We start from the raw sequence: 15,051 nt of genomic DNA on the forward strand, positions 1-15,051 counted from the left end.
TGCGTTTGATGACCTACATTGGCTCCCGCCAAGCAATGTCTTGATTTTAAAATTCTCATCCTTGTTTTCAAGTCCCTCCACGGCCTTGTCCCTCTTTGTCTCTATAACCTCCTCCAATCCCACAACCTTCAGAGGTCTCTATGTTCCTCCAGTTCCGACCTCTTGAACATTCCCAATTTTAATTGTTCCACCATTGGTGGCCGTGCCTTCAGTTGCTTGGACCCTAAGCTCTGGAATACCCTTCCTAAACCTTTGTGCCTCGCTTCCTTGTTTTCCTCCTTTAAGACGTTCCTTAAAACCTACCTGCTTGACCAAGCTCTTGGCAATCCGACTTAATATCTCCTTATGTAGCTCAGTGTCATACTTTGTTTTATAATGGTCCTGTGAAGCATCTTGGGACATTTTATTACATTAATGTGCTATATAAATTTAAGTTGTTGTTGTTTAGTCACACTATATGGCTCCATTCTCTGATACACACGAAGACCATACAATGCCAGTTGCTAAGAAACACTCAGGCAGTACATTATTAAACACTGAGACTGACTACCATCTAACTATATGCACTGTACAGATTCAGGCGCAAACAAACACTTACTGACACATGTGCAATACGCCTACAGGTGGGAGTAAATAATGCTCTTTTGCTCAAAATAGCGTTTGCTCAATGCTATTGTACAGAGACACAGAAGTCACACATATTGTTGCTATTTGCTGTGCACTGTACATCTGAAAAGACTGACAATATGAGGCAGCATTGACTTTTAAAAATGTGGTGCGTACTGTACAGAGACCAGTCGAGAATGGTTTGTTCCCTGTACATATACAGAAGCTGACAGGGAAACACGTGTGAGTTATACAGAACTAGGTTGGAATGCAAGCTCTCAATAGACAGTTGACATTCCAATTAATCACCAAGCTTTGGGCCTCTGATGTCTAAATTGGAGAACATGTCAAACTATTGAAATGAATCCTAGTGTAATGCTCATGTTGTGTCACCTGCCCATTTAGTAAATGCACACTAACAAAGCATGATAAGGCCACCCAGGAGAGAGCATTCATCATTCTGTCCAACATTAAGAATTCTGGATCAAACAGCCTAAAGCCAAGTTTCAGAGGGCTGAGTACTTCGCCTTTGAGAAACTGATCTCACAAAGTATCATGGCCCAAAACATGAAAGGAAACATTTGTGAGGCTGTGGGGAAAGAATGGGGGAGTGGGATTAGTTAACTCTTTCAGAGAGCTGGGCAAATGGCATCCTTCTGCGGTACCTGATTCTTTGACCAAAGGCTGGTCACTTCTGTACCCAAGACCCAGTACTATTTCCTCAACCTCTCTCCCATATTGACTGAAATTAAATTTCAGTCCAGGTTTATGGTGCCAGTTCATTTTCACTGGTGGATTTGGTGCTAAAGGAGGAGAGCTCACTCTGAACTGTTTGGGTTGCTGTCAAAGGCCGAGTTGCCAAAGATGAAGCTTCTTATTGGTGGAAACAATTATTGGGGACATGAAAGCATGTGATAAAATTTAATATGTCAGGTGGATGGGGGTATAAGAGTTGTGTGATCTGCTCCCGCTGATTCTGTTACCACCCCCCCTCAAATGGAGTTGGATTTCACCCCCACTGCCATCCAATTAAAAGCAAAGGCTCATTGGAGCAGGTTCTAAGGTCAATTGTGATGAGTTAATACTGTAAGAGGGGTCACAAGTGAGATTTTCATCATGAGATGGGGAAAGGAAAATCTTGCATTTACATAGCACCTTTCACAACCTCAGGATGTCAAACGGCAATGTGTTAAATGACTGAATAATCTGATTTAGCGTGTTGGCTGAGAGAAAAATATTGGCCAAGATACAGGGAATAATTCTCCTGCTCTTCTTCAAAATGGTGCCATGTAATCCGTTACGTCCACCTGAATTGGCAGATAGGACCTAAGTTTAACATCTTATCCTAAAGACAGCACCTCTGACAGTGCAGCACTCCCTCAGTACTGCACAGGATATGTCAGCCTACATTATCTGGTTTAGCCATATAAGTACTGTGGCTACAAGAGTAGGTCAGAGGCTGGGAATTCTACAGTCAATAGCTCACCTCCTGAATCCCCAAAGCCTGTCCACAATCTACAAAGCACAAGTCAGGAGTGTCACCTTACCTGGATGAGTGCAGCTTAAACAACACTCAAGGAGATCGACACCATCCAGGACAAAGCAGTCCACTTGATCAGCACCCCATCCACAAACATTCACTTCTTCCACCACCGCTGCACAGTGGCAGCAGCATGTACCATCTAAAAGATGCACTGCAGCAACTCACCAAGACTCCTTAGGCAGCACCTTCTAAATCCATGACCTCTACCATCGAGCAAGACAAGCACAGTGGATGCATGGGAACATCACCACCAGCAAGTTCCCCTCCAAGCCATACAACATCCTGATTTGGAAATATATCGTTGTTCCTTCACTGTCACTGGATCAAAATCCTGGAACTCCCTCCCCAACGGCACTGCAGGTGTATCTACACCATAGAGACTGCAGCGGTTCAAGAAGGCAGCTCACCACCACCTTGTCAAGGGCAATTAGTGATTGGCAATAAATGCTAGACTTACTCACATCAAATGAAAGGTGAAAAAAAGTCTTTGGAGTAGGGTTAAAACCCATAATCTTCTGACTGAAAGTGCTGCCTTGAGTTAGTCATCAGCACCTTGCTGAGCTGGTGGATGGGGAGATGAGAGGGTCAACCCAACAAGGCAGTTACAGAGTGACGATGGGTGACAACCTCCAAACTTTCTTCACCATAAAGCAACATGAAAGGGATGAAGAAAAGCTACAATTAAAGTTAAAAGTATTGACCCCCAGCCTTAACAGCTTTTTGAGGCAAGAAAGTTTCACATTTCCATGAACTTTTGTGTGAAGAAATGCTTCTTGAAAGGCCTAGCTCTAATTTTAAAGTTATTCCTCTCTTGTTCTCGCCCCTATCCATCAGAGGAAATAGTTTCTCTCTACCTACCCCATCAACTCCACTAATTCCAGACAAAATGGCCAACCAGATATCCATAAGCAGCCTCTTTCTCTTACCTGGACATATTGTCAGGTGAACAGGCAGAGTTGCCCGTGGAAACGCTGGTCTCCAAGCTGTCCGAACTTTCCAGACTGAGCGTGTCGAAGGCGTGGTCCATGTCAACACCGTGCTGGGTGGAGAGAGGCTGAGGGTGGTGGTGGAGGATGCTGTGGTGGATGAGTTGAGGCTGGTGCTGTCCGCTTAGGGTGTAAGGCTGGCTCTGGTGGCCATACATTGCTGGGTGCTGACCATGCAAAGCATCCCACTGCGATTGGGCCTCGACTGCAGCCTTCTGCTTTAGCTCAGCCAACCGGCGCCTTTGTTCTTCAATCACCTGGTGACCTTTGAAAAAATTTACATACAAGGGTTGAGGCAGTGGAACCAAAGCAGGTAGATGGAGTTAAGATGCAGAATCTAATTGAATGGTAGAACAGGCTGAAGGGGCTGAATGGCCTTCTCCTGTTCCTAAGCTGGTAAGTCTCCCTGTTATCATAGCAAATTCTCACAGAACAATAAATTGCATTTATAAAGCACCTTAATGTAATAAAACATTCCAAGGTGTTTCGTAAGTGTGATTATCAAACAAAATTTGACAGTGAACCAAAGGAGGAGATATTAGAACAGTGGTCAAAAGCTTGGTCAAAGAGATAGGTTTTAAGGAGCACCTTAAAGGAGGAGAGAGGTGGAGAGACAGAGAGGTTTAAGGAGGGAATTCTAAAGCTTGGGGCTCAGGCAGCTAACAGAACAGCCGCCAATGGTGGAGTGATTTAAATCGGGATGAGCAAGAGGCCAGAACTGGAGGAGCACAGATATTTTGGAGGGTTATAGGGCTGGGGGAGATTACGGAGACAGGGAGGGAGGTGAGGCTAAGGAGGGATTTGAAAACAGGAATGAGAATTTGAAAACTGAGAACAGGGAATAAAGGGATAAATTCAGTGATGCTGGTTCCTGATGCTAACTGCCAATAAGATGCTTAATATTGTAGGGCCGAGGCTGCAATCCAAAGTTTGTTCTCACTCAACTCCACTGGAAGACTACAACATCATCGAATGTACCCTAAAATCCCAGTAAACACACACACTCTCACCTAGATCGTACAGAAAGACACTGCTTTCTCCCAATTTCAATCAGAATTCCTACCTCTCTTGTGATCTGTTTTGGAAATCCCTATTGATTCTGCACAGCATCAGGAAGGAGAGAGGAGTGTGAAAGGTCGAGTCAAAAGTTAGGAACCACGCGTTGTTCGAAAAGGAAAGACACAGGAAGGAAGAAAGCAAAAAAAGAAAGAAAGATAGTGAGTGTTTCTTTAAACCGGACACATGGTATGATATGGTTTTTAAGAACTTAAGGGGTGTTATTGTGTAGGGGTAGCAGTGACTGAGGGAGCCATAATTGTCAATCCATTTGTTTTCAAGTGCCCATCAAAGCTCCAACAATGGACCTTTCAGTTCCAGTGCAGCATCTCTACCAGGATGAGGAATCCATCCTCAATTGAGTTTTGGCCTTGTTGCAATTGGGATGTGCTAGCATTAGCTTACGATTGCTGTGAATTGCTATACACATCCCAACTGAGCTGCACAGCTCTCAGCATCAGTTGCACACTCTGCAGCGAGCACCCTAACTCAGTTCTGATGCTTGGGGAAAATGATTACACTCAATGCGCTCCTCCCCTTCCTGGGAGTGTCAGCTCAAGTCCCTAGATTGGGACTTGAATCCACAAGCCTCTGACGCAGAGACATGAGGGCTACCCATTATGCCAGAACTGCAACTCACATAAAGCAGCTTAAACGAGGAGAGACTGTTTCCACTGGCAGGAGGGTCAGTAACTAAGGGACACAAATTTAAGAGAATTGTCCAAAGAACCAGGGAGGGAGATGAGCAGAGTATTTTGACACAGTGAATCGTTGTGATCTGGAATGTGCTGCCTGAAAGGGCAGAGGGAGCAGATACATTAAAAACGTCCAAATGTGAATTAGATGAATACTTGAAAAATGATAATTTGCTGGAGGATGGGAAAAGAGTAAGGGGAGTGGCACTAATTGGATAGGTCTTTTCAAGATTCTATACTGGTACAATGAGCTGAATGGCCTCCTTCTGTGCTGTAAGATTCTAGGTTGTAACCCTCAGTCAGTTCTTATCCTGTACCTCACGCTCAGTGGACTTTCTGCCCAACACTCACCTTTCTGCTGTAATGCCAGCTGTCGTTTCACTTCAATGTCTTGCAGAGTAGCAGCCAGATTTCGTGGCAAACTGCCGGTGCCATTCTGCGCCAGCGCAGAATTCTGGAAAGTGAATATAATATGGATAAGTGGATAGAAAAATAGATTGCCTCATCAAACATTGCCAAACATCGATTATCAAACAGCCCCAATTCCGTCAATCATCTTGATGTTGATAGGGCCCGTGCCATTACTGTCGTTATCATTCCTGGGTATATTCGAAATACTGTGTTGTTTTTTGGTGTTTGTTAGCTATACCTAATGCTGCTTGTCATCATGGCAACAGGGTGGGGTGTGTCCAAATGCAAACACTGCAAAGTGCGGGTGAGGCGTTTAGTCACCCAGTGGGGAAACTCAAAAGGATTGGCTGTCAGCAATGGCCCAGTGGATAAAATTCCCATCTCTAAATCAGAAGGTTGTGAGTTCAAGCCCCACTCCAAAGACTTGAGCACAAAGTCCAAAGACTGATGTTCCCCAGGCCCAACCATCTTCATCAATGACCTTCCTTCCATCATAAGGTCAGAAGTGGGGATGTTCGCTGATGATTGCACAATGTTCAGCATCATTCACGACTCCTCAGATACTGAAACAGTCCATGTCCAAATGCAGCAAGACCTGGACAATATCCAGGCTTGGGCTGACACGTGGCAAGTAACATTTGTGCCACACAAGTGTCAGGCAATGACCATCTCCAACAAGAGAGAATCTAACCATCACCCCTTGACGTTCAGTGGCACTCCCATCACTGAACCCCCCACTATCAACATCTTGGGGGTTACCATTGACCAGAAAAACTGAACTGGACTAGCCATATAAATATTGTGGCTACAACAGCAGGTCAGAGGCTGGGAATCCTGCAATTAGTAACTCGCCACCTGACTCCCCAAAGCCTGTCCACCATCTACAAGGCACAATTCAGGAGTGTGATGGAATACTCCCCACTTGCCTGGATAAATGCAGCTCCTAGAACACTGAAGAAGCTTGACACCATCCAAGACAAAGCAGTCTGCTTGATTGGCACCACATGCACAAACATTCACTCCCCCCACCACTGACGCACAATAGCAGCAGTGTGTATCAGCTACAAGATGCACTGCAGGAATTCACCAAGGTTCCTTCGACAGCACCTTCCAAGCCCATGACAACCACCACCTAGAAGGACAAGGGCAGCAGATATATGGGAACACCACCACCTGGAAGTTCCCCTCCAGGTCACTCACCATTCTGACTTGGAAATATATCACTGTTCCTTCACTGTCGCTGGATCAAAATCCTGGAACTCCCTCCCTAAGAACACTGTGGATGTACCTACACCACATGGACTGTAGCGGTTCAAGAAGGCAGCTCACCAGCACCTTCTCAAGGGCAACTAGGGATGGGCAGTAAATGCTGGCTTAGCCAGCGAAGCCCACATCCCGTGAATGAATAAAAAAAAAAACACTTATCCCTCAATAAACATCACTAAAACCACATTACCTCATATTTTGAAGTGCAGTCACCGTTGTGAATGTGACAGCCATTTTGGACACAGCAACATCCCACAAACAGCCAAGAGGTGTTTTTGGTGACATTGCTTGAGGCAGGAATGTTGACCAGGGAAACTCCTCTTTGATTGGGGCGTGGAGATATTTGCTACCCACCCCATACTCAACAGTGAGACACAAGACTGAGGGATGTGAGTTTGACCGACTGAGCAGTCTAAGGGAGAGCCTCCAGTCTCTTGGCTGTTTCCTGATTCCAATTACCTTTGAAGTGAGGTTCCGTCCTAGAGTTGAAGCGGTGAATGGTGATGAGGGGGCAGATCCCGTCTTTGTCCGAGGCAGTGTGCCACATCCATCATTCTCCATCTTGGATCGGTAAACCTGAGACAAGAATGTAGCAGGAAAGGCAAAATAAGCTAATAGACATTCATTATTTCTGCTGGGGTGGGAACTGTCCATTGACTACGGTCTTGACCTCCCTAATCAAGAGGATGAGTTCCATTAGCCTCCTAAGGACCAAACGCCCAATAAGCAATCAGATTATTATTCCCCCACCAATTTTCTCCCTCCTCTCCATAAGGAATGACTCATGTTACACAAGGAACCTATCACCCGCTATACATCACCCGACCAGGAGACCCTTTACCTGTGAGACTCAACCAACATCCAGAGGCTGCTTGACAAGGCAGAGTGGGGAGGTCACAGCTGAACCCAAATCTAACATCCAACCTCAATGATTTACCAAGAGGCATCACTGAGGAACCACTGGGCTGGTTTTGCCCATATCTAGCTCGGGAACGTATTGTTCCCAGCAGGAATCAGACTACATAGAAAGGTGGAGGTGGTATTGTTGAGAGGAAGAGTTTGCTCCTCCTTTCCTTTTCAAGCGAGTAGTTGTTAGTATTTTACACTATGTCTTTAGCGAAGGTCAAGTGCCTTCCTCTATTAAGCAGAATGTCCAATAGGGAAACTCAACAAATCGTCCACGCCAAATCGGTATCTGGGGCAACAAATGTATACTGTTTACCCACTGTTGTCCCTGCACCATTGAAACATGAGTGCTTGGGAATGGAGATCGATGACACAATTTCCCATTCAGTTAACTGAGTGTTAGGCATAAAGCTGCCTGGAATAATAACTGTCAAAGTACCAAATGAGGATGTGCACAGTCTAACAGATTAAAAGTTTGATTTCCAGAATTATGCAAATAAGGAGTGTTTCAAGGACACCCATTGTGCGCACATCAATTTGGACAGGCGTAAAGCAATAAATGTTGAAACGATGGTTTGCAAACGAGTGTACAAACACTTATTACCTTAACATGACATTTTGTGTCTATTTTGAAAAAGGCGTCAATCTATCTAGAAACATACAGGGCAGAAGGAGGCCATCTAGCCCATCATACCTGCGCCCACTCTTTGAGAGAGCTATCCAATTAGGCCTACTTTCCTGCCCTTTTCTCATAACCCCGCAGATATTTTCCCTTTAAGTATTTATCCAATTTCCTTTTGAGAGTTATTACTGAATCTGCTTCCACCATCTTTCAGGCAACGCATTCCAGAACACACCAACCCGCTAAGTAAAAACAAATTCTCTTCATCTCCCCTGGATTTTTCTGCTAATCCCTAAATTCTGTATTGTCTTACTGGTGGAAACAATTCCTCTTTACGTACTCTCTATCAAAACCCCTCAGGAATTTGACCACTTCTATTGCATCTCCTCTTAAATCTTTTCTGTTCTAAATGAACACATGAAATAAGCACAGAGATAAAAACAAAAAACTGCGGATGCTGGAAATCCAAAACAAAAACAGAATTACCTGGAAAAACTCAGCAGGTCTGGCAGCATCGGCAGAGAAGAAAAGAGTTGACGTTTCGAGTCCTCATGATCCTTCCACAGAACTGAGTGAATATTCGCTCAGTTCTGTGGAAGGGTCGTGAGGACTCGAAACGTCAACTCTTTTCTTCTCCGCCGATGCTGCCAGACCTGCTGAGTTTTTCCAGGTAATTCTGTTTTTGTTTTACATGAAATAAACAAGTGTTTCTGTTCAAAGAGGAGACAGAAAAATGTCAAAACACTTGGCAAACCTTCATTCACATATATCACAAGAAGAAACTTCAAGACGAAAATTCTGTTGTACCTTTTTCACGCAAAAGCTAGAGGAAATGTAGTTCCCATAGGCTGTAGATTCTGGGGGCTTAATTGGAGCTTGCAAGATTGAGATCAATAGGTTTTTATTCAGTAAGGGTATGAAAGAATATGGAGCGAAGACAGGTAAATGGAGTTTTGATGCACAGATCACTCATGATCTAATAAAATGACAAAACAGGTTTGAGGGGCTGAATGGCCTCCTCTTGTTCTCAATTCTCAAGCTTATTCATTCCCTTACCCCACATAATTCGTTCTCTGAAAAAACCTCGTCCGTAGAGATTTAAACGGAAGAGCGCAAAGAGGAATGCAATTTACCTGAGTGAATCTTCGTGAGGAGTGAGCTTTAGCTGGGAGAGGAGGAGGAGAAGAGGATATTGGAGGTGAAGAGGGTGAGGCCTCAAAGTTAGCCATTATTTCTTGGTACCATCTCTCTAGCTCCAACGTAGAGGTCAGCAGCCTGCTGGTAGGCTGCTGCTGCACGTCATGGGGGAGGGAGAGAAGGAGAGAGAAAAGAAGAGACAGAGAGTTTGGAGGAAGAGAAAAAGGACAGGGAGGTTGGCAGAGAGAAGGGAGAGATTGAGTAAGATCGAATGAGAGAGAAAAGAGAATCAATGGGAAAGGTAGGTAGACACACAATGGGGAAAGAAGAAACCAAATAGAAAGAAATTAATGAAAGAAATGGATACTTAATTAAAAGAAAAATAACGACAAATGAAAATGCCTTTTCAAAGATTTATACGTTGTATTTCAAGATTATTCAAAACCGTAAAGTCAACAATGTTGTGAAAGCAAAAAGCTTTTAACAGGCGCACAAGAACCCAAACCGTGTTTAGCCCTTTCATCACAAACAGGTCATAGCGATATGCAAGCCAAGGTGCCAACTCTGGTCAGGCCTATTCCTGGAGATTTCCTCACATGATCTCCTGGCTCTTTATGCCCTATCCCCACACACTTTCCATTGGTCCATCCTCCAGGTACAGTGCCTTCTCACAGCCAATGGGAAAGGGAACAGACTGTTTGTTGCACAATTGGGTTAATTTTGATTTATTAGTGAAACAGCATTTTCTTCCCCACCTTGTAAACTTATAAATGAAAATGTTCAAAGAAAATGGAAAAACACAATTTTCTTTACTACCTGCATATATTTTTTCCTGTGATTTGCTTGCAGCAGTATCCTGGAGATTAATTTTCAGTCCCTGGAGACTCTAGGCAATCATAACAAAATAAGAGAAGCAGGCCATTGGGCCCCTCAAACTTGCTCCATCATTCAATATGATTGATCCTCAAATGCGACTCCAACTTTCCTGCCCTCTCCCCATATCCCTCAACATCCTCAGTGTCCAAAAATCTATTGATCTCAGTCTTCAACATGCTCAGCATCCACAGCCTCCTGGGCAAGAGAATTCTAAAGATCCACAACCCTCTGAGTGAAGAAATTTCTCCCCATCTCTGGCTGACCTCCTATCCTGATAATCCTGTAGGGCTTGCTGAGATCAATAGGCTTTTGGGCTCTGTGGAAATCAAGGGATGGGGGGGATCAAGCAGGATCCGGATCTGAGATGGAAAGTCAGGATCAGCCCTGATCTTATTGAATGGTGGAGCAGGCTCGAGGGCTGTATGGCCTACTCCTGCCCCTATTGCTTATGTTCTTATAACTCTGTGTGTACCACATTGTGATACCCCACAGGGTGAGCAGTCTATGATCTCAGTTACAATAACCAAGACGGGGAAGCAATAGGTGCCCCACAAGGAGCAAGAGAATAAACCTGGTGAGTCTGCTACACCTTCCAGTCTGTCATCCACTCAACAGCCAGAATGAAGCCCTTTCAGATGCACAGGTGTTGGATATCTGACTGCCTTTCGTAAAATAAAACAGCAGGAATATTGGATCATATTGATTGAATTGAGCTGATTTTCATCTTGGTTCTGAGCTCTTCGCAACAGTTCATTGAGGGAACAGAGCATTTCCTAAACAACAAGAGCTGATTGACACTATCAAATCAACAAATAAGCTCCAACAAATCAGATTGTGCGATTTACTATGAATCCGGAATGTTCCATGAAATTAAACATTGAAATTAAACTTTTGCAAGATTAAAAAACAGAATGAAATGGATCTCAATGAAAAGATAATGAATAAACATAAGCTTGCTCACCAATAAGGATCTCATGCTCCCTCCATTGTGAAGGTCTCCTACACTGACGTACCTCAAATCCCACCATTAATAACTCTTTAGAGATGGCTCGGTAACAGAGAACATGGTTTGGGGAATGGATCTATAGTCATACATCCCTATATCCAACATCCAGTGACACTCCATACTAGCTGTGCACCGTACCCTGCATTTTTCCTCCCTCGCTATTCCATGTTTTTCTGCTAACATTAGGGACTGGATAAAAATATGTACGCATTTGGCAACTGCTCAGGAAGCACAGACCAAAGAAACCAAACTCCAAACATATGGTACATCTGCGCCGCTCCGAGAGTTCTCACACACCAGCTTACAAGTTGCTCATTGATGTTTTCAGTTGGGAGTTAACCCGATTGATCTCCTCTTGACCAATCATCGCCCAATTCTCTCTCTCCACTCTACTCATTTCCTTCAAATACTCAATCTTAGTTTCAATCTATCACTTCAAGCCCTTCATCAAACTCTGCCCACTGCTCCATGGCAACCATTTCTCCATCACATAAAGTTCTTGTTTTTTTTAAAAGTTACATTCTCGTGGCACATTTAATGTAGAGAAATCCCTAAGATGTTCTTTTAAAATGTATTTGTTCATGTGATATGGGTGTTGCTTAATAGGCCAGCATTTACTGCCCATCCCTAATTACCTTTGTGAGGTGTAATCAGAAATAGTGGACACTGAAGTAAAGGAAGTGGTATTAGAACAGGGTGATCAACTGCTTGGTCAAAGAGCTGGGTTTTAATGGAGGAGAGGGAGAGGGTTAAAAGGAGGAAAGTTCTAGATGGCTCAAAGAAGAGGGAATACAGAATGAACGAGAGCTGCAGAAAGATTTAAGGGTTGGGAGCTGGGGAGTATGGGGGTGGTAGGAGGTTACATAGAGATAGGAAGGAATGAGACCATAAGAAATTGAAACTCAAAGATGAGGAGTTTTAAACTGGTGATGTTGTGGGGGTGAGGGACCAGGAAATCAATGTAGGTCAGTGAGCACAGAGGCGATGGATGAGTGAGATCTGGTACAGCATAAGATATCGGCAGGAGAATAAAATGGTGTTGACACAGCAGACGTGTAACATTTATAGAGTTTTATGGTAATGTTCAGATGGGTCCACAGGATGCATTATATTAGTGAAGCACTGTATAAACCTAATGTAAAAAGCAGCTGTCTTGCTGTTTAAGTAGGGCTGACAAAACAGAATGACTCACTTGTGTGTGTGGAATGCACGCATATATATCAGCTGCATCTGTCCCTTATCTTCTTTGATTCCTTTTTATTGTGTGGTAGCTCTAGTAGTGAAAGTGAATTCAGGGTTACTGAGCTCCTACTGCAGGCGTAAGCTCAATGGGAGGGAGAGCTCTATAAATTTAAAGGAGCTACATGCTCTCCCAGTGAGTGGATCCCTCCACCAGAATTGGAATATCACTGAATTTGACCAGATTGTTCTGCTGTATCTGTGCACGATCACAGGAGGTTGCTCAGTAAGATAAGAGCCCATGGTGTTAGAGGCAAGGTACTAGCATGGATAGAAGATTGGCTGTCTGGCAGGAGGCAGAGAGTGGGAATAATGAGGTCCTTCTCAGGATGGCGGCCGGTGACTAGTGAAGTTCACCAGGGGTCAGTTTGGGATCACAACTTTTCACTTTATACATTAATGATCTAGATGAAGGAACTGAGGGCATTCTGGCTAAGTTTGCAGACGATATAAAGATAGGTGGAGGGACAGGTAGTATTGAGGAGGCGGGGAGGCTGCAGAAGGATTTGGACATGTTAGGAGAATGGGCAAAGAAGTGACAGATGGAATACAACGTGGGGAAGTGTGAGGTCATGCACTTTGGTAGGAAGAATAGAGACATAGTCTATTTTCTAAATGGGGAGAGAATTTAGAAATCTGGAATGCAAAGGGACTTGGGAGTCCTAGTCCAGGATTCTCTTAAGGTTAACTTGCAGGTTGAATTGGTAGTTAGGAAGGCAAATGCAATGTTGGCATTTATTTCGAGAGGACTAGAATATAAAAGCAGGGATGTGCTGCTTAGGCTTTATAAGGCTCTGGTCAGACCACATTTAGAATATTGTGAGCAATTTTGGGCCCCGTACCTCAGGAAGGATGTTCTGGCCCTGGACAGGGTCCAGAGGAGGTTCACGAGAACAATCCCAGGAACGAAAGGCTTAACATATGAGGAACGTTTGAGGACTCTGGGTCTATACTCGATGGAGCTTAGAAGGATGAGGGGGGATTTGATTGAAACTTACAGAATACTAAAGGCCTGGATAGAGTGGATGTGGGGAAGATGTTTCCATTAGTAGGAGAGACTAGGACCCGAGGGCACAGCCTCAGAGTAAAGGGAAGACCTTTTAGAACAGAGATGAGGAGAAACTTCTTTAGCCAGAGAGTGGTGAATCTATGGAATTCATTGCCACAGAAGGCTGTGGAGGCCAGGTCATTGAGTGTATTTAAGACCTAGTTAGGTTCTTGATTGGTAAGGGGATCAAAGGTTACAGGGCGAAGGTGGGAGAATGGGGTTGAGAAACTGATCAGCCATGATTGAATGACGGAGCAGACTCGATGGGCCGAATGGCCTAATTTCTGCTCCTATGTCTTATGGTTATGGTCTTATAACACGTTTGTTTGAAACTACTTTGTCCATTGTTTAATGGAGGCGCCAATCCACTTCTTTTAATACATTAATTAAATGACTAAATGGAGAACTTTCAGGCAAACATATTAAAGATTGATCCAAAATCACACAGTGGAATTTGTAAGTTTTATATGTACATCCACTGTGAAAAAAATCCATGGGCAGAATTTCGCCCTCGTTGGGCAGGCTTGGCGGGAGCAGGCGGAAGTGGTTGGGAAGCCAACCGCTGCCTGTGATCGATGCCGGGCCGCGATTTCACACTGGTGGGCCAGTTAAGGCCCACCAAGTGTGAACAGTCTGTGGCAGCGCTCAGCGCTGCCCGTGGGGGGAGGGGGAACGAGTGTGAACTTTGAGCACGCACGTGGGCACATGATGGAAAATCACCCCGAGGCAGGTGAACAGTTTTCAAAATAAAAAATAAAAGAATTATAAGGTGTTAAAAAACATGTCCCCTCACATGTGACTCTGTCACGTGAGCGGGGACATGTTCGAAATTAGGATTAAAATTTAAAAATTTTTTTTTAATGATGGATTGAAACCTCATCCCAGATGAGGTTTTGCAAAAAATGCAAAGGCCGCTTGGCTTTGTCGCCTGCCCATCAACCGTAAGTTTAGACGGGCAACGGAAAATTTAAATCAATTGGATTGTTAATGGCCTTAATTGGCCTTTTAATTATTGGCAGGTGCGCTGCCAACTCTGCGCGCACGCGCGCGCTGACTGAAATATCGCGCAATGATGTCGGGATGCTCACCTGACATCATCGCGCATCATTTTACGCTCGTTCTGGTCAGGCATGCGCCCGCCCGACGAGCAAAAAATCCTGCACACACTCTCCATCATCCATTTCTCTCTCTCTCTCCCTATGTATAATGAGAGTTGGTCTATGACAACTTGTCACGCTGTAATTACACAATCCTGTCAGTGGTGGCACTGCCGGGTAATACATTTACCCATTGGGGAAGGGGATGCGTAATAAAACAGCACAATAATAAAGCATGAAGTAGTTAGAGAATTGGTTTTAAGATCCTTGTGCTCGATTCCACCCAGCCTGAATGATGTTCTCCAGATGTGCTGCCCCTTAGGCTCCCTCCACCTCTGGGTTGCTGCCGACTTCCTGCCACCTCCACTTTATTGCCGGGTCTCCCATACCCTCGGCAATTCCTGTGCAAAGCCAGTCCATCTCAGTACTTCCCACCCTATCTTCTGCTTATCACCTTTATCGACTCCAGTCGGGCATATTCCAGGAAGTTTCATGAACTTCTTCCCCCAACTGACCTGCCCCCCTCTTACTTTTCCTCCATTGGTCACCCAATATGT

General features: G+C 44.4%; 1 protein-coding gene across 8 annotated transcripts in view; it reads right to left on the bottom strand.

Moving 5' to 3' along the window:
• The window catches only part of LOC121269665 (pleckstrin homology-like domain family B member 1), a 331,530-nt gene that overhangs the window by 38,926 nt on the left and 277,553 nt on the right, over window positions 1–15,051 (bottom strand). For all 8 annotated transcript variants that reach the window (XM_041174450.1, XM_041174453.1, XM_041174451.1 and 5 more), the window contains 3 exons: window positions 7,023–7,139; window positions 5,238–5,340; window positions 3,076–3,400 (listed from right to left, as the gene is read on the bottom strand). In XM_041174450.1, the coding sequence (XP_041030384.1) occupies window positions 3,076–3,400; window positions 5,238–5,340; window positions 7,023–7,139 (545 nt within the window). The remainder of the gene's footprint in view (window positions 1–3,075; window positions 3,401–5,237; window positions 5,341–7,022; window positions 7,140–15,051) is intronic.

This window comes from Carcharodon carcharias, chromosome 25 (assembly GCF_017639515.1).
Source record: "Carcharodon carcharias isolate sCarCar2 chromosome 25, sCarCar2.pri, whole genome shotgun sequence".
NCBI classification, from domain to species: Eukaryota; Metazoa; Chordata; class Chondrichthyes; order Lamniformes; family Lamnidae; genus Carcharodon; species Carcharodon carcharias.